We start from the raw sequence: 19,569 nt of genomic DNA on the forward strand, positions 1-19,569 counted from the left end.
ACTAGCTAGACCTATTAATCGATTGCCGAACCACGACAACGTGAAGCAGAAATGGAGCAATCGGTTGGTTCACTGCAGGAACAAGCATTAAAAAGGAAAGAAAGACTTAAAGCTTTGAGAGGTCGACAACTTCAAGTGCGTATCAACCAAAAATAACATTGTGTCTGTGTTGTAAACAGTACAAAAATAGAGTTAGCAAGCTAGCTACCAGCAGTTTGAGTTAGCTAGCTACGTTAGCTGATGGAAAGAACAGGAGCTCGTTACACACAGCATTGCGCTTGACATTCGTTTGAAATTTACATAGCTAGCTAACTGCACAACGGATTAACTGGAATATCAAATCACAGATTCTACATGGCTAGCTAGTTAGATAACTACTAGGCTAGCTAGCTAACGTTAAATAGTTAGCAAGCTAGCTAACTAGCTGTCTGTATTTAGCTTGCTATGTTAGTTAGCTAGTTGTGAACTGGTGGTGAAATTAGCTAGCTAGCAATGCTGGGATAATTTACTCAAACATGTTGGTTCATTAATCAACTGTTGATATCGCTGAGAACGCTCAACTGTTCTCTTATATCGAGACAGAGTTGAGTTTTGATAATGTCGCAGGATTTGCTTGCAACAACCTGTCTAAATGACTATAGCCCCGTAGTACGCACATCTGGCCCCTGTAGCTCAGTTGGTAGAGCATGGCGCTTGCAACGCTAGGGTTGTGGGTTCGTTTCCCACGGGGGGCCAGTATGAAAATGTATGCAATCACTAACTGTAAGTCGCTCTGGATAAGAGCGTCTGCTAAATGACTAAAATGTAAAATGTAAATCTGTAGCCATGATAAGTTTTGAAAGGCTGGTCATGGCTCACATCAACACCATCATCCCAGACACCCTGGACCCACTCCAATTCGCATAGCGCCCCAACAGATCCACAGATGACGCAATCTGTTCATGTGAGAATGCTGTTAATTGACTAACGTCACAGCTCAGCGTTCAACACCATAGTGCCCTCCAAGTTCATCACTAAGCTAAAGACCCTGGAACTGAACACCTCCGACTGCAACTGGATCCTGGACTTCCTGACGGGCCTCCCCCAGGTGGTGAGTGTAGGCAACAACACATCCGCCAAGCTGACCCTCAACTCGGGGGCTCCTCAGGGGTTCGTGCTTAGTCCCTTCCTGTACTCCCTGTTCACCCACAACTGCGTGGCTGCGCACGACTCCAACACCATCATTAAGTTAGCTGATGACACGACAGTGGTAGGCCTGATCACCAACGACGATGAGACAGCCTATAGGGAGGAGGTCAGAGACCTGGCAGTGTGGTGCCAGGGCAACAACCGCTCCCTCAATGTCAGCAAGACAAATGAGCTGATCGTGGACTACAGGAAACCGAAGGGCCGAGTACACCCCCATTCACATCGACGGGGCTGTAGTGAAGCGGGTCGAGAGCTTCAAGTTATTCGGTGTCCACATCTCTAAGAGCTACAGAGGGTAGTGAGTACGGCCCAGTACATCACTGGAGCCGAGCTTCCTGCCATCCAGGACCTCTATACCAGGCGGTGTCAGAGGAAGCCCCTAAAAATTGTCAGACTCCAGCCACCCAAGTCATAGACTGTTATCTGCTACCGCACGGCAAGCGGTACCAATGCACCAAGTCTGGAACCAACAAATCAAATTTTATTGGTCACACACATATTTAGCAGATGTTATTGCGGGTGTAGCGTAATGCTTGTGTTCCTAGCGCCAACAGTGCAGTAGGATCTAACAATTCACAACAATACACAAATCTGAAAGTAAAAGAATGGAATTAAGAAATATATAAATATTAGGACGAGCAATGTCGGAGTGGCATTTACCAAAATACAGTAGAATAGAATACAGTATATACATATGAAATGAGTAAAGCAGTGTGTAAACATTATTAAAGTGACTAGTGTTCCATTGTTAAAGTGGCCAGTGATTCCACGTCTATGTATATAGGGTAGCAGCCTCTAAGGTGCAGGGTTGAGTAACCGGGTGGTAGCCGGCTAGTGATGGCTATTTAACAGTCTTATGGCCTTGAGATAGAAGCTGTTTTTCAGTCTCTTGGTCCCAGCTTTGATGCACATGTACTGACCTCGCCTTCTGGGTGATAGCGGGGTCAACAGGCCGTGGCGCGGGTGGTTGATGTCCTTGATGATCTTTTTGGCCTTCCTGTGACATCGGGTGCTGTAGGTGTCCTGGAGGGCAGGCAATGTGCCCCCGGTGATGCGTTGGGCAGACCGCACCACCCTCTGGAGAGCCCTGCAGTTGCGGGCGGTGCAGTTGCCGTACCAGGCGGTGATACAGCCCGACAAGATTCTCTCAATTGTGAATCTGTAAAAGTTTCTGAGAGTCTTGGGGGGCCAAGCCGTATTTATTCAGCCTCCTGAGGCTGTTGCGCCTTCTTCACCACACTGTATGTGTGGGTGGACCATTTCAGATTGTCAGTGATGTGTACGCCGAGGAACTTGAAGCTTTCCACCTTCTCCACTGCGGTCCCGTTGATGCTGTTTCCTGAAGTCCACGATCAGCTCCTTCATTTTGTTGACGTTGAGGGAGAGGTTATTTTCCTGGCACCACTCTGCCAGGTCCCTCACCTCCTCCCTGTAGGCTGTCTCGTCATTGTTGGTAATCAGGCCTACTACTGTTGTGTCGTCTGCAAACTTGATGATCGAGTTGGGGGCGTGGCATGGCCATGTAGTCATGGGTGAACAGGGAGTACAGGAGGGGGCTGAGCATGCATCCTTGTGGGTCCCCTGTGTTGAGTATCAGTGAAGTGGAGGTGTTTCCTACCTTCACCATCTGGGGGCGGCCCATCAGGAATTCCAGGACCCAGTTTCACAGGGCGGGGTTCAGACCCAGTGCCCCGAGCTTAATGATGAGCTTGGAGGGTACTATTGTGTTGAAGGCTGAGTTATAGTCAATGAACAGCATTCTGACTTAGGTATTCCTCTTGTCCAGATGGGATAGGGCAGTGTGCAGTGCGTTGGCTATTGCATCGTCTGTAGATCTATTGGAGCAGTAAGCAAATTGAAGTGGGTCTAGCGTGTTAGATAAGGTAGAGGTGATATGATCCTTAACTAGCTTCTCAAAGCACTTCATGATGACAGAAATGAGTGCTGTCGGGCGATAGTCATTTAGTTCAGTTACCTTTGCTTTCTTGGGTACAGGAACAATGGTGGACATCTTGAAGCAAGTGGGGACAGCAGACTGGGATAGGGAGAGATTGAATATGTCCGTAAACAACAGGACCCTGAACAGCTTCTACCCCCAAGCCATAAAACTGCTAAATAGTTAGTCTGGGTAGCTATTTAGTTAAATATTTAACTATCTCCATTGACCCTTTTTGCACTAACTTTTTTGACTCATCGCATACACTGCTGCTACTGTTTATCTGTCACTTTATTCCTACAGTGGGGAGAACAAGTATTTGATACACTGCCAATTTTGCAGGTTTTCCTACTTACAAAGCATGTAGAGGTCTGTAATTTTTATCATATGTACACTTCAACTGTGAGAGACGGAACCAAAAAAAAAAATTCCAGAAAATCACATTGTATGATTTTTAAGTAATTCATTTGCATTTTATTGCATGACATAAGTATTTGATCACCTACCAACCAGTAAGAATTCCGGCTCTCACAGACCTGTTAGTTTTTGTTTAAGAAGCCCTCCTGTTCTCCACTCATTACCTGTATTAACTGCACCTGTTTGAACTCGTTACCTGTATAAAAGACACTTGTCCACACACTCAATCAAACAGACTCCAACCTCTCCACAATGGCCAAGACCAGAGAGCTGTGTAAGGACATCAGGGATAAAATTGTAGACCTGCACAAGGCTGGGATGGGCTACAGGACAATAGGCAAGCAGCTTGGTGAGAAGGCAACAACTGTTGGCGCAATTATTAGAAAATGGAAGAAGTTCAAGATGACGGTCAATCCCCCTCGGTCTGGGGCTCCATGCAAGATCTCACCTCGTGGGGCATCAATGATCATGAGGAAGGTGAGGGATCAGCCCAGAACTACACGGCAGGACCTGGTCAATTACCTGAAGAGAGCTGGGACCACAGTCTCAAAGAAAACCATTAGTAACACACTATGCCGTCATGGATTAAAATCCTGCAGCGCACGCAAGGTCCCCCTGCTCAAGCCAGCGCATGTCCAGGCCCATCTGAAGTTTGCCAATGACCATCTGGATGATCCAGAGGAGGAATGGGAGAAGGTCATGTGGTCTGATGAGACAAAAATAGAGCTTTTTGGTCTAAACTCCACTCGCCGTGTTTGGAGGAAGAAGGATGAGTACAACCCCAAGAACACCATCCCAACCGTGAAGCATGGAGGTGGAAACATCATTCTTTGGGGATGCTTTTCTGCAAAGGGGACAGGACCACTGCACCGTATTGAGGGGAGAATGGATGGGGCCATGTATCGCGAGATCTTGGCCAACAACCTCCTACCCTCATTAAGAGCATTGAAGATGGGTCGTGGCTGGGTCTTCCAGCATGACAACGACCCGAAACACACAGCCAGGGCAACTAAGGAGTGGCTCCGTAAGAAACATCTCAAGGTCCTGGAATGGCCTAGCCAGTCTCCAGACCTGAACCCAATAGAAAATCTTTGGAGGGAGCTGAAAGTCCGTAATGCCCAGCGACAGCCCCGAAACCTGAAGGATCTGGAGAAGGTCTGTATGGAGGAGTGGGCCAAAATCCCTGCTGCAGTGTGTGCAAACCTGGTCAAGACCTACAGGAAACGTATGATCTCTGTAATTGCAAACAAAGGTTTCTGTACCAAATATTAAGTTCTGCTTTTCTGATGTGTCAAATACTTATGTCATGCAATAAAATGCAAATTAATTACTTAAAAATCATACAATGTGATCTTCTGGATTTTTGTTTTAGATTCCGTCTCTCACAGTTGAAGTGTACCTATGATAAAAATTACAGACCTCTACATGCTTTGTAAGTAGGAAAACCTGCAAAATCGGCAGTGTATCAAATACTTGTTCTCCCCACTGTAGTTATATGTACATATCTACCTCAATTACCTTGTACCACTGAAAATCGACTCGGTACTGGAACCTTGTGTGTGTATGTACAGTGGGGAAAAAAAGTATTTAGTCAGCCACCAATTGTGCAAGTTCTCCCACTTAAAAAGATGAGAGAGGCCTGTAATCTTCATCATAGGTACACGTCAACTATGACAGACAAATTGAGGGAAAAAAATCCAGAAAATCACATTGTAGGATTTTTTATGAATTTATTTGCAAATTATGGTGGAAAATAAGTATTTGGTCACCTACAAACAAGCAAGATTTCTGGCTCTCACAGACCTGTAACTTCTTCTTTAAGAGGCTCCTCTGTCCTCCACTCGTTACCTGTATTAATGGCACCTGTTTGAACTTGTTATCAGTATAAAAGACACCTGTCCACAACCTCAAACAGTCACACTCCAAACTTCACTATGGCCAAGACCAAAGAGCTGTCAAAGGACACCAGAAACAAAATTGTAGACCTGCACCAGGCTGGGAAGACTGAATCTGCAATAGGTAAGCAGCTTGGTTTGAAGAAATCAACTGTGGGAGCAATTATTAGGAAATGGAAGACATACAAGACCACTGATAATCTCCCTCGATCTGGGGCTCCACGCAAGATCTCACCCTGTGGGGTCAAAATGATCACAAGAACGGTGAGCAAAAATCCCAGAACCACACGGGGGGACCTAGTGAATGACCTGCAGAGAGCTGGGACCAAAGTAACAAAGCCTACCATCAGTAACACACTAGGGGCCAGGGACTCAAATCCTGCAGTGCCAGACATGTCCCCCTGCTTAAGCCAGTACATGTCCAGGCCCGTCTGAAGTTTGCTAGAGTGCATTTGGATGATCCAGAAGAGGATTGGGGGAATGTCATATGGTCTGATGAAACCAAAATATAACTTTTTGGTAAAAACACAACTCGTCGTGTTTGGAGGACAAAGAATGCTGAGTTGCATCCAAAGAACAACATACCTACTGTGAAGCATGGGGGTGGAAACATCATGCTTTGGGGCTGTTTTTCTGCAAAGGGACCAGGACGACTGATCCGTGTAAAGGAAAGAATGAATGGGGCCATGTATTGTGAGATTTTGAGTGCAAACCTCCTTCCATCAGCAAGGGCATTGGAAGATGAAACGTGGCTGGGTCTTTCAGCATGACAATGATCCCAAACACACCGCCAGGGAAACGAAGGAGTGGCTTCGTAAGAAGCATTTCAAGGTCCTGGAGTGGCCTAGCCAGTCTCCAGATCTCAACCTCATAGAAAATCTTTGGAGGGAGTTGAAAGTCCGTGTTGCCCAGCGACAGCCCCAAAACATCACTGCTCTAGAGGAGATCTGCATGGAGGAATGGGCCAAAATAACAGCAACAGTGTGTGAAAACCTTGTGAAGACTTACAGAAAACGTTTGACCTGTGTCATTGCCAACAAAGGGTATATAACAAAGTATTGAGAAACTTTTGTTATTGACCAAATACTTATTTTCCACCATAATTTGCAAATAAATTCATTAAAAATCCTACAATGTGATTTTCTGGATTTTTTTTCCTCATTTTGTCTGTCATAGTTGACGTGTACCTATGATGAAAATTACAGGCCTCTCTCATCTTTTTAAGTGGGAGAACTTGCACAATTGGTGGCTGACTAAATACTTTTTTCCCCCACTGTAGCCAAGTTATTGCTACTCATTGTGTATTTATAATTGTTATTACTTTTCTGTCATTTCTCTTTTCATACATTGTTGGGAAGGGCCTGTGAGTAAGCATTTCACTGTTAGTCCACACCTGTTGTTTACCAAGCATGTGACAAATAAAATTTGATTTGACAACATTTAGCCACCATCAGTCAATTCTTGTAAAAGTGTCAATGCTGAAAACGCTTACATGTACCTATGTTTAGGGTAGGGACGTCCCAAGGATTCCGGATAGCACGGACCCAATTGAATGAATCTCAGTTTACATAGTACGAGATAAAAGTCAGTAGTTGTATTCACTAAAAGTTTTTATTAAAGGTATGAATTTCAGCACCCTGCGGAAGGACCGCAGTTGTACAGGACTAACATAGGTACAGGTAAGCGTTTTCAGAATTGACATTTTTACAATAATTGACTGATGGTGACTCAATGTTGTTGCTAGCAAATCCCGCAAAAAGTTATCAAATCTCAACTCTGCCTCGATATAAGAGAACAGAGTTGAGCGTTCCTCAGCTGCTGTTGATATGGTCCCAAACAATTGTGCATGTCAGGAGTAATTCAAGTTTTCAAGATGGAGCACTTAGGTACTGAAAAAACTCAAGAGGTGTGATGATCCGTTTTGTATCCTACGATGCATTTTATATCATCACACTTTTTTGCTTTGTAACTTAGTTAGCTAGCTGGCAGATGCTTTGTTCACTATGGCCCCTCTACATTTGGGCTGATCATATGGTCCATTAAAAGTCTCTCCCACTCACAAAAGATAGCTAGTCATCATGGGTCCTCAACTTATAGCTACGTGATACATGCCACCAGTGTTTCCCTACCAGGGACAGGCCCCTCGCCTAGCTCTGTGGTCCCTGCCTAAAAGAGTTTGGCTTTTATCAGTTACACACACACACACTGTATGTAGCCTAGAAGTGTGAGTGCTGTGTACACACACTGTTATGTAGTCTACCAGTGTGACTGAGTACGACCAACACAACCAAAGTCCACTTTACAGCTTCCCCCTTGAGCCTCAGTCCTGTTGTTTACATTGGTATTTTGTTCTACTGCTGCAAACATCCTCCTACCTCCAAATTACACTACATGTGCTGTTTGTTTCAAGGGCAAGCAAGCCACCGTTTTGGCCATTAGACTTGGTCTCCGTCCCAAATGGCACCCTACGCCCTGGGCTCTGTTGAATAGGGTGCCATTTGTGACACACTCTGGGTATTTCCTTCTGTGTGTTTGGCTAAGCCAGCCAGTGACAGCCCCGTCGAAGGGGAACGCTAGAGGGCTTGGCCCAGCAGCTAGGCTATTCTTGATGGACGGCTGTTGACATTCCTTCAGCATGTGATTGTTGTACTGTACTGGAGAATGAGTTGGTTTGATTGTTCCAGCTGGTGGACAGGAAGCCTCTCCAGGAAAACACAGGACTGGGAGGAGTCCTACTAGGACTCGTTGTTATGCTGTCTGACTTGGGTCACGGTCAATAATATTCTGATATTTTCTCCCCAAAAAATTCTCATAACTTTTTCTGTGAATGTTTATGGTGACATGTTTTCGTACAGGGAACCACTCCTCTGTCTTGTGGCCTGGTTAGTTTGACCAACGCCATCAAAGTGGGCATGACTGTTAGGCTATATTGATTTTTCTGACCAACTCCTATGTTTTTCAAGGATCTCATTGTTTGTATTTGATAGCCCTCAAACCAATGCTACTCGAGCCCATAATGTAAATGTTGCTATTTGAGTCAGAAATGGGCCTACCTCAGAAAGGTAATGAATCATGTTAGTGTACTGGAGAGATGGAAGTGGGTGTGTGTCAGTTGAAGAAAGACGTGATCCTTCTTGCTTACTGTCTGTAGTGGGGACAGGGGAGTAGTGACTCAAACATTATAACAAAATCAATGGGGGCACCATGCCATTTTGGGAATTCTATCTTCTCCCTGACTGTCTAGTTTTTATTTAGGTGATTTTTTAGTTATCAAAGATGATCTTATTTTAAAATGTATTGCTCCATTATCTTTTCTACATACCTTATATATCTTTTGCAGTGTTTGTCACCTTTTAATAGCTCAGTGTTTGTCACCTTTTAATAACCCAGTGTTTGTCACCTTTTTAATAACCCAGTGTTTGTCACCTTTTAATAGCTCAGTGTTTGTCACCTTTTAATAGCTAAGTGTTTGTCACCTTTAATAACCCAGTGTTTGTCACCTTTAATAACCCAGTGTTTGTCACCGTTTAATAACCCAGCGTTTGTCACCTTTAATAATCCAGTGTGTCTCACCTTTTAATAACCCAGTGTTTGTCACCTTTAATAACCCAGTGTTTGTCACCTTTAATAACCCAGTGTTTGACACCTTTTAATAACCCAGTGTTTGACACCTTTAATAACCCGGTGTTTGACACCTTTAATAACCCAGTGTTTGTCACCTTTAATAACCCTGTGTTTGTCACCTTTATTGTTTGTCACCTTTAATAACTCAGTGTTTGTCACCTTTTAATAACCTAGTGTTTGTCACCTTTTAATAGCTCAGTGTTTGTCACCTTTTAATAACCCAGTGTTTGTCACCTTTTAATAACCCAGTGTTTGTCACCTTTTAATAACCCAGTGTTTGTCACCTTTAATAACCCAGTGTTTGTCACCTTTTAATAGCTCAGTGTTTGTCACCTTTAATAATCCAGTGTGTCACCTTTTAATAACCCAGTGTTTGTCACCTTTTAACAACCCAGTGTTTGTCACCTTTAATAACCCAGTGTTTGTCACCTTTAATAACCCAGTGTTTGTCACCTTTAATAACCCAGTGTTTGACACCTTTAATAACCCAGTGTTTGACACCTTTAATAACCCAGTGTTTGTCACCTTTAATAACCCTGTGTTTGTCACCTTTATTGTTTGTCACCTTTAATAGCTCGGTGTTTGTCACCTTTTAATAACCTAGTGTTTGTCACCTTTTAATAGCTAAGTGTTTGCCACCTTTAATAACCCAGTGTTTGTCACCTTTTAATAACCTAGTGTTTGTCACCTTTTAATAGCTAAGTGTTTGTCACCTTTAATAACCCAGTGTTTGTCACCTTTTAATAACCCAGTGTTTGTCACCTTTAATAACCCAGTGTTTGTCACCTTTAATAACCCAGTGTTTGTCACCTTTAATAACCCAGCGTTTGTCACCTTTAATAACCCAGTGTTTGTCACCTTTAATAACCCAGTGTTTGTCACCTTTTAAAAACCCAGTGTTTGTCACCTGACAGGTGAGAGATGGAGAGGAAGGGGAGCCAGACAGGAAGAAGGAGCGGGCTGAGGAGGAAGCTGAAGAGGAGCGACACAGGTTAGTTTCCGCTGGGTCCTATTCATTAGTACAGAAAACAAAAACAAGCATTTCATATTGGATAAGTTCTGGTAGCCCTCAGGTAGTTTGTCAGTTTTTTCCCCGATGGGTGCCTATAGTGAATTAGACCAAGGTCTCACAATGCACCTCATCCTCCCAGTCAGATGTCCTGTGTTCAGTGTTTACTCTGGGTTGGAGCAGGGCCCTGTGTTAAACAATAGCTGCTCAAATATCCTGCAGCTTACTGGGCTCTATTTCAGCTGCAGGAACAAGAGCAGCCGTCTCTTCCTCCCCTCCCTCCCTCCCTCCTACAGGACAGACACTTTTTTCCATTGTTTATGTTTAATGATAGTCCAGGCAGCACTGTGCTGGCAGTACACTCACAGGCAGGCCATTGCCACATCTCAACGGGATGGAGAATCTTCTGCGTTCCAAATGGCACCCTATCCCCTATTTAGTGCGCTGTCTTTGACAAGAGCCCTATGCGTGCCATGTTGGATGCAGCCTGGTGTTTTGTGGGTCAAACTCAGAATGGAGTAGTGTAGGTCGTGTTATGGACGTTTGTTACAAACACTTTGCTACTTGGAAAATGTTTTATCCCCCCCCCATCTGTTAGTCTTCAGAGATAAATATCTTGTGTCCAGCCGTGTAATTATTAAAATTGCATGGGAGCTCAGATTGCAGAACAGCGGTATCAAAGACCAAGATCGTTGTGATGCAGCAAATGTGGTTGTCCTCAAAGTCTTCCTGTTGCGTTCATGTAGCCTGATTGATTATGAACAGTTACATTTTCTCCTGTTTTCTGATAACTAGGGCCAACATGTAGGTTACTGCTACACTACTGTAGGTCCATGGAAAGTACAGCGCATTCAGAAATTATTCAGACCCCTTGACTTTTTCCACATTTTGTTGCATTACAGCCTTTTTCTAAAATTGATTAAATAGTTTTTTCTTCTCATCAATCTACCCACAATACCCCATAATGACAAAGCAAAAACAGGTTTGTATAACTTTTTGCAAGTTTATTCAAATAAATAAATTGAAATATCACATTTACATGATTATTCAGACCCTTTACTCTGTATTTTGTTGAAGCACCTTTTGGCAGCGATTACAGCCTTGAGTCTTCTAGGGTATGACGCTGCAAGCTTGGCACACCTGTATTTGGGGAGTTTCTCCTATTCTTCTCTGCAGATCCTCTCAAGCTCTGTCAGGTTGGATGGGGAGCGTCGCTGCACAGCTATTTTTAGGTTGCTCCAGAGATGTTTGATTGGGTTCAAGTCTGAGGTCTAGCTAGGTCACTCAAGGACATTTAGAGACTTGTCTCCAAACCACTCCCGCGTTGTCTTGGCTGTATGCTTACGGTCGTTGTCCTGTTGGAAGCTGAACCTTCGCCTCAGTCTGAGGTCCTGAGTGCTCTGGAGCAGGTTTTCATCAAGGATCTCTCTGTACTTTGCTCTGTTCATCTTTCCCTCGATCCTGACTAGTCTCCCAGTCCCTGCCTCTGAAAAACATCCCCACAGCCTGATGCTGCCACCACCATGCTTCACCGTAGGGATGGTGCCAGATTTCCTCCAGACGTGACACTTGGAATTCAGGCCAAAGAGTTCAATCTTGGTTTCATCAGACCAGAGAATCTTGTTTCTCATGGTCTGAGAGTCCTTTAGGTGCCTATTGGCAAACTCCAAGCGGGCTGTCATGTGCCTTTTACTGAGGAGTGGCTTCCTTCTGGCCACTCTACCATAAAGGCCTGATTGGTGGAGTGCTGCAGAGATGGTTGTCCTTCTGGAAGGTTCTCCCATCTCCACAGAGGAACTCTGAAGGTCTGTCAGAGTGAACATCCGTACCCTTCCCCCAGATCTGTGCCTCGACACAATCCTTTCTCAGAGCTCTACGGACAATTTCTTTGAGCTCATGGCTTGGTTTTTGCTCTGACATGCACTGGCAACTGAGACCTTATATAGACGTGTGCCTTTCCAAATCATGTCCAATCAATTGAATTTGGACTCTAATCACGTTGTAGAAACATCTCAAGGATGATCAATGAAAACAGGATGCACCTGAGCAACAATTGAGTCATACTAAAGGGTCTGAATACTTACACTACCATTCAAAAGTTTGGGGTCACTTAGAAATGTCCTTGTTTATCATGAAAACATACATGAAATGAGTTTGAATAGGAAATATAGCAAAATGCATATGAAATGTTGTCATTGACAAGGTTAGAAATAATGATTGTTAATAGAAATAATAATTGTGTCCTTCAAACTTTGCTTTCGTCAAAGAATCCTCCATTTGCAGCAATTACAGCCTTGCAGACCTTTGTCATTCTAGTTGTCAATTTGTTGAGGTAATCTGAAGAGATTTCACCCCATGCTTCCTGAAGCACCTCCCACAAGTTGGATTGGCTTGATGGGCACTTCTTACATACCATACGGTCAAGCTGCTCCCACAACAGCTCAATAGGGTTGAGATCCGGTGACTGTGCTGGCCACTCCATTATAGACAGAATACCAGCAGACTGCTTCTTCCCTAAATAGTTCTTGCATATATTGGAGCTGTGCTTTGGGTCATTGTCCTGTTGTAGGAGGAAATTGGCTGCAATCAAGCGCCGTCCACAGGGTATGGCATGGCATAGCAAAATGGAGTGATAGCCTTCCTTCTTCAAGATCCCTTTTACCCTGTACAAATCTCCCAATTTATCACCACCAAAGCACCCCCAGACCATCACATTGCCTCCACCATGCTTGACAGATGGCATCAAGCACTCATCCAGCATCTTTTCATTTGGTCTGTGTCTCACAAATGTTCTTCTTTGTGATCCGAACACCTCAAACTTCGATTCGTCTGTCCATAACACTTTTCCAATCTTCCTCTGTCCAGTGTTTGTGTTCATTTGCCCATCTTAATCTTTTCTATTTATTGGCCAGTCGGAGATATGGCTTTTTCTTTGCAACTCTGCCTAGAAGGTCAGCATCCCGGAGTCGCCTCTTCACTTTTGACATTGAGACTGGTGTTTTGCGGGTACTATTTAATGAAGCTGCCAGTTGAGGACCTGTGAGGCGTCTGTTTCTCAAACTAGACACTAATGTATTTGTTATCTTGCTCAGTTGTGCACCGGGGCCTCCCAATCCTCTTTCTATTCTGGTTAGAGCCAGTTTGCGCTGTTCTGTGAAGGGAGTAGTACACAGCGTTGTACGAGATCTTCAGTTTCTTGGCAATTTCTTGGATTGGAATAGCCTTCATTTCTCAGAACAAGAATAGACTGATGAGTTTCAGAAGAAAGTTCTTTGTTTCTGGCCATTTTGGGCCATTTTGGGCCTGTAATCAAACCCACAATTGCTGATGCTCCAGATACTCAACTACTCTCAAGAAGGCCAGTTTTATTGCTTCTTTAATCAGCACAACAGTTTTCAGCTGTGCTAACATAATTGGAAAAGGGTTTTCTAATGATCAATTAGCCTTTTAAAATGATAAACTTGGATTAGCAAACACAACGTGCCATTGGAACACAGAACTGATGGTTGCTGAAAATGGGCCTATGTAGATATTCCATTAAAAATCAGCCGTTTCCATCTACAATAGCCATTTACAACATTAACAATGTCTACACTGTATTTCTGATCAATTTGATGTTATTTTAATGGACAAAAAAATTGCTTTTCTTTTGAAAACAAGGACAAGTGACCCCAAACTTTTGAATGGTAGTGTATATAAATAAGGTATTTCTGTTTATTAAATTTGTAAATGTTTTACCCCCTTTCCTCCCCAATTTGATGATATCCAATTGGTAGTTAGTATTGTCTCATCGCTGCACCCCCCATGGACTCGGGAGAGGCAAAGGTCGAGAGCCATGCGTCCTCCGAAACACAACCCTGCCAAGCCGCACTGCTTCTTGACACACTGCTCGCTTAACCCGGAAGCCAGCCACACCAATGTGTCGGAGGAAACACCATCCAGCTGGCGACTGAAGTCAGCTTGCAGGGGCCCGGCCCGCCACAAGGAGTTGCTAGAGCGCGATGGGACAAGGAAATCCCGGCTGGCCAAACCCCTTCCCTAACCCGGACGACGCTGGGCCAATTGTGCACCGCCTCATGGGTCTCCCGGTCATGGCCGGCTGTGACACAGCCTGGGATCGAACCCAGGTCTGTAGTGACACCTCAAGCATAGCGATGCAGTGCCTTAGACTGCTGTGCCACTCGGGAGGCCTGTTTTCTATTTTTAATACATTTGCAAAATAATTCTAAAAACCTTTTGTTTCAGTTTGTCATTATGGGGTATTGTGTGTCTCCTCCAGCTAACCTAGCCTACATCCCAGCACTGATCCATGCTCCGATCACTGTTCACTCCCTCAGGAGGAATCCCTATTCAAAGTCATGTTCTCAGGCTGCGTCCCAAATGGTATTCTATTCCCTATATAGTGCACTACTTTTGACCAGGACCCTATATAGGGAATAGGGTGATTTGGGATGCATACATGTTCTCATTCTCCATACATTGAGGGTTGGGTTTTCTCCTGTCTTTGGGCTCAATCTATCTATCCTACATAGACGTCATCCAAGCTCGCTAAGAATTCCACCAAGAGGAGCCTTGATGAAAGATGACAATCTATCGTAGCATGTGGTAAACCAGCTCTCTCCTCAGCTGTTATATACTGTCCTGGAGACAGACTAACCCATTGAGCAGATGGCTCATGCTAATAGATGTGTTCAACAGAATAAAGGGAGGCCTTATTCCCTGGACTGGTATAAAAACCTCCGGAGACAAAAGCTGTGCAGCTGTGTTTTGGTTTAGGCCTGTAGACTGCCTTCTCTCCTCAGGTCTCCCAGCTGGCTCTGGTGTAGGACCTAGTACATTTGGTTTAGGTCTGTAGACTGCCTTCTCCCTCTCCTCAGGTCTCCTAGCTGGCTCTGGTGTAGGACCTAGTACATTTGGTTTAGGTCTGTAGACTGCCTTCTCCCTCTCCTCAGGTCTCCTAGCTGGCTCTGGAGTAGGACCTAATACATTTGGTTTAGGCCTGTAGACTGCCTTCCCCTTCTTTCTCTCCGTCCTCTCTCTCTGTCACCCCCCCTTCTTTCTCTCTGTCCTCTCTCTCTCTCTGTCACCCCCCTTCTTTCTCTCCGTCCTCTCTCTCTCTCTCTGTCACCCCCCCTTCTTTCTCTCCGTCCACTCTCTCTCTCTCTCTCTCTGTCACCCCCCCCTTCTTTCTCTCCGTCCTCTCTCTCTCTCTGTCACCCCCTCTTCTTTCTATCTGTCTTTCTCTCCGTCCTCTCTCTCCCTCTGTCACCCCCTCTTCTTTCTATCTGTCTTTCTCTCCGTCCTCTCTCTCTCTCTCTCTCTCTCTCTCTCGTTTGTATATCTGCCTTATAGTATAGCTTACAGTTTAAACCTCTAAGTGGATATAAACCACTAAAGCCAGTCCCTGTGTTTGTGTTGTGTAGAGAGCTGAAGCTGAGGAACTACACCCCAGAGGATGAAGAGCTGAAGGAGAGACAGGTGCCCAAGGCCAAACCTGCTTCAGGTGAGACGGGTGCCCGGGGGAGGGGGGACAGAGCGGGAGGGATGGAGATATGCCTAACGCCAAACCTGCTTCAGGTGAGACGGGTGCCTGGGGGAGGGGGGACAGAGCGGGAGGGATGGAGATATGCCTAACGCCAAACCTGCTTCAGGTGAGACATCTCAGTGATGAGGAGTTATCTCCAGAGAATAGCTTGGGGAAAGCACTGCTGTGGTGATGTTGAGTACATACAGTGCATTCGGAAAGCATTCAGACCCCTTGACTTTTTCCACATTTTGTTACGTTACAGCCTTATTCTAAAATGGATTAAAAAATGTAAAAATCTCATCAATCTACACACAATACCCAATAGTAAAAAAACAGAAATACCTTATTTACATAAGTATTCACACCCTTTGCTATGAGACTCGAAATTGAGCTCAGGTGCATCCTTTTTCCATTGATCATCCTTGACCTCAAGCCATGAGGTCAAAGGAATTGTCTGTAGACCTCCGAGACAGGATTATGTCGAGGCACAGATCTGGGGAAGCGTACCAAAACATTTCTGCAGCATTGAAGGTCCCCAAGAACACAGTGGCCTCCATCATTGTTAAATGGAAGATGTTTGGAACCACCGAGACTCTTCATAGAGCTGGCCGCCCGACCAAACTGAGCAATCGGGGGAGAAGGGCCTTGGTCAGGGAAGTGACCAAGAACCCGATGGTCATTCTGACAGAGCTCCAGAGTTCCTCTGTGGAGATGGGAGAACCTTCCAGAAGGACAACCATCTCTACAGCACTCCACCAATCAGGCCTTAATCGTAGAGTGGCCAGACGGAAGCCGCTCCCCATCCAACCTGACAAAGCTTGAGAGGATCTGCAGAGAAGAATGGGAGCAACTCCCCAAATACAGGTGTGCCAAGCTTGTAGCGTCATACCCAAGAAGACTCAAGGCCGTAATTGCTGCCGAAGGTGCTTAAGCAAAGTACTGAGTAAAGGGTCTAAATACTTACGTAAATGTGATATTTACGTTTTTTGTTTTTTATACATTTGCAAAAATGTCTAAACCTGTTTTTGCTTCGTCGTCATTGGGTATTGTGTGTAGATTGAGGGAAATAAAACGATTTAATCAATTTTAGAATAAGGCTGTAACGTAACAAAATGTGTAAAAAGTCGAGGGGTCTGAATACTTTCTGAATGCACTATAACTATTACATGATGCAGCTGTACATAATGCATGCTTTGTGTTATTCCAGTGGAGGATAAAGTGAAGGACCAGCTAGAGGCAGCTAAACCAGAGTCTGTCATTGAAGAAGTGGTAAGTAGTGATCTTGACATAGTTAAAATATCCAAAGCCCTCTGTGATAAGTCAGTAGATAGCCTACTGTTTGATTAGTGTTCATGTTAAGTTTCCACCATTTAAATACATGTGATCATATTTCCTCCATAGGATTTGGCCAACCTAGCCCCCAGGAAACCTGACTGGTAAGACATTTTGACTAAGACGTTATACTTCATAGTATAACAAGTATAATACTTGGTTAATTTCCCTATGCCTTGTTGTTGTGGTCTAATGTCCTGTTTCTGAATGAAGGGATTTGAAGAGAGACGTGGCGAAGAAGCTGGAGAAGCTTGAGAGGAGAACCCAGAAGGCCATCGCTGAACTTATCCGTGAGTATTTGTTATTGTATTCAATACAGTGAATGTGTGCTGGGACTATATATGGCTGGTCTGAACATGTAGCTACTGACTGTATCAGACTATATATGGCTGGTCTGAACATGTAGCCATATATAGTCTGATACAGTCAGTAGCTTCATGTTCAGACCAGCCATATATAGTCTGATACAGTCAGTAGCTACATGTTCAGACCAGCCATATATAGTCTGATACAGTCAGTAGCTACATGTTCAGACCAGCCATATATAGTCTGATACAGTCAGTAGCTACATGTTCAGACCAGCCATATACTCTACAGTTCAAAAGTTTGGGGTCACATGTAGCTACTTACTGAATTAGACTAATTGCTCTGTGGATTCCAGAGTCCAGGGAGGCTTGACGCCACTTGATGACATCATTGATGTGATTCCTCCACTCCTCCTGGGATCTATATTCTCAGAATAGATATTGCTTTGGCCCACAAATTCCATCAGAAAGCACCAAGGGCTAGATTCAGTCTGGAGTGGCAATCTAAAATGGTTGATTCCAGGTGTTTATTGTGAAATGATAAACGCAGTAGGAGCTAAAGACAATGAAGTGTACGTAGTGACAGCAGCTTTGGCACTAGAGTTATTTTGCCTCTACCTCAATATTACCTCATTTGTGCTTTGTGCAAGCCCTGTTTCTAAAGTCTAGATTTGTGTGTGTCCAGGTGACCGTCTGAAAGGCAGTGAGGAGGAGCTGGCTGGAGCGGTGGGGGCCATAGGGGTGACAGCAGAGGGGGACTCGGACTGACCCCTTAATCCAGAGACACACGGCAATCCTGGATCTGACCCTACCAATGTGTCTGTTCCTGTTCTGTACAGCTGAATATTTGTTGTGGGAATCAGAGACAGTTGGTTTCAGTAGCTGTTGAAGCTACTGGGGAGTGAATATGCCAGTTAGATATGTCACCTTAATGACTTCTGAACTCTAGTCCTAGTATGCGTCACAAATGGCACCCTAGGGTGCCATTTGGGATGCAGACCCTGTGTGAAAGTCCGACCAGACTGTTTCAGTGTAGTGCTAGCTAGAGGATCATTGGGGACTGTTGTATTGTATAGAGCTGTTGTAAGGATCGTCTGCTGTTCATGCATCTTTATAATGATATTTTTCCAGTAAAATGATTTGGATTTTCCCAACGTTTTTGTGACTTGTGACCTTTTCCTTTGTCTGTGAATATTATGTACAGGAGACAACACAGAATGAGTACCCCACATCTTAAAATTCCAGATTTATTTGGAAAATCAGCTGAAAACTGATCCTTAACCAATCAGATTGTAAAGTAACCCTAATCCACTTGTATAATAAGTTACTGCAACAGGAAATGTTATTGCTACGCTATTCAATTAAAAGTTACTATTAACCCAACAGTTGACCGTCAGGTTCAACTAAGATGGAAAACAGATTACAATGAACAAAGCCATTTTTGGTATGATGATATTTCACTAATTATACATCTAAAGCACCTAAATTGATCTGAAAAGCGCAAAAAACTTATTTATTTCACAAAGTGCTTCCCACCAGTCCCCCAAACAGACCAACATTTCCCTATCAAAGGAGGCTACAGATGTAGGATCTTAATTTGAGCCAGGTTGCTACAGCAGGAAAATAATGTGTTATTATATAGAAGATATAGCTTGATTATTAATACTTCAAGAATAGAACAGCACAAATGTGTCTACTGTGGCACTCCTCTCTTGGCGAACATATTTGATTATGAAGCAGCATCTCTAAGCATTGTGATGGTGGAAATCGCATTCAGGGCCTGCATTCACAAAATGTCTGAGTAGAAGTGCTGATCTAGGATCAGTTTTGCCTCTCAGGTCATAATGAATAAGATTACATTACAGGGAATACCTGATCCTAGACCAGCACTCCTATTCTGAGATGCTTGGAACATACAACCCCTGATGAAGAACTTCTGGCGATTCAGTCAAAGGAAACAGCATTTGTTGTTTAGTTGTGGTTCTAGTAGGAAGTTTCAAAGGTTGTCTTGGCACTCGGGTTAGTGTGTTGTTGTTGATGATGTCATACTGGTTGGTGCATCATGCAGATGAGCTGATAGATAAGGGCCATTTCTAAACAGCAGCAGACAGGAGACCGTAGAGCCTTATCTAAACAGCAGCAGACAGGAGAGAGTAGAGCCTTATCTAAACAGCAGCAGACAGGAGAGAGTAGAGCCTTCTTATCCCTGACTCTTATCTGTTATCCTGATGACGTTGTCACAGAAACCTCAAGTTATAGCCCTTCTTTATCAGGATAGTTTTAGACAGCTGGGGTCTGTTCAAGAGGATGTAACGTTACAGCTGGGGTCTGTTCAG

General features: G+C 44.2%; 1 protein-coding gene across 1 annotated transcript; it reads left to right on the top strand.

Annotated features, from left to right (window-relative positions):
* ccdc12 (coiled-coil domain containing 12) lies at positions 1-18,391 on the top strand. The gene is made up of 7 exons (XM_041852045.2): positions 1-135; positions 9,975-10,051; positions 15,493-15,572; positions 16,804-16,865; positions 16,998-17,032; positions 17,142-17,218; positions 17,919-18,391. The coding sequence occupies exons 1-7, from the start codon at positions 52-54 to the stop codon at positions 17,999-18,001; spliced, it is 498 nt and encodes a 165-aa protein (XP_041707979.1). The 5' UTR covers positions 1-51; the 3' UTR covers positions 18,002-18,391.
* Positions 18,392-19,569: the final 1,178 nt, after the last annotated feature.

This window comes from Coregonus clupeaformis, chromosome 17 (assembly GCF_020615455.1).
Source record: "Coregonus clupeaformis isolate EN_2021a chromosome 17, ASM2061545v1, whole genome shotgun sequence".
In the NCBI taxonomy this organism is placed as follows: domain Eukaryota; kingdom Metazoa; phylum Chordata; class Actinopteri; order Salmoniformes; family Salmonidae; genus Coregonus; species Coregonus clupeaformis.

Excerpts from the sequence above, each read along its gene's own strand:
- ccdc12 (XM_041852045.2), top strand. The coding sequence starts at position 52 with ATGGAGCAATCGGTTGGTTCACTGCAGGAACAAGCATTAAAAAGGAAA. Across the intron at positions 10,052-15,492 it reads GCTGAAGAGGAGCGACACAG|AGAGCTGAAGCTGAGGAACT; the intron begins GTTAGTTTCCGC and ends TGTGTTGTGTAG. Across the intron at positions 17,219-17,918 it reads GGCCATCGCTGAACTTATCC|GTGACCGTCTGAAAGGCAGT; the intron begins GTGAGTATTTGT and ends GTGTGTGTCCAG.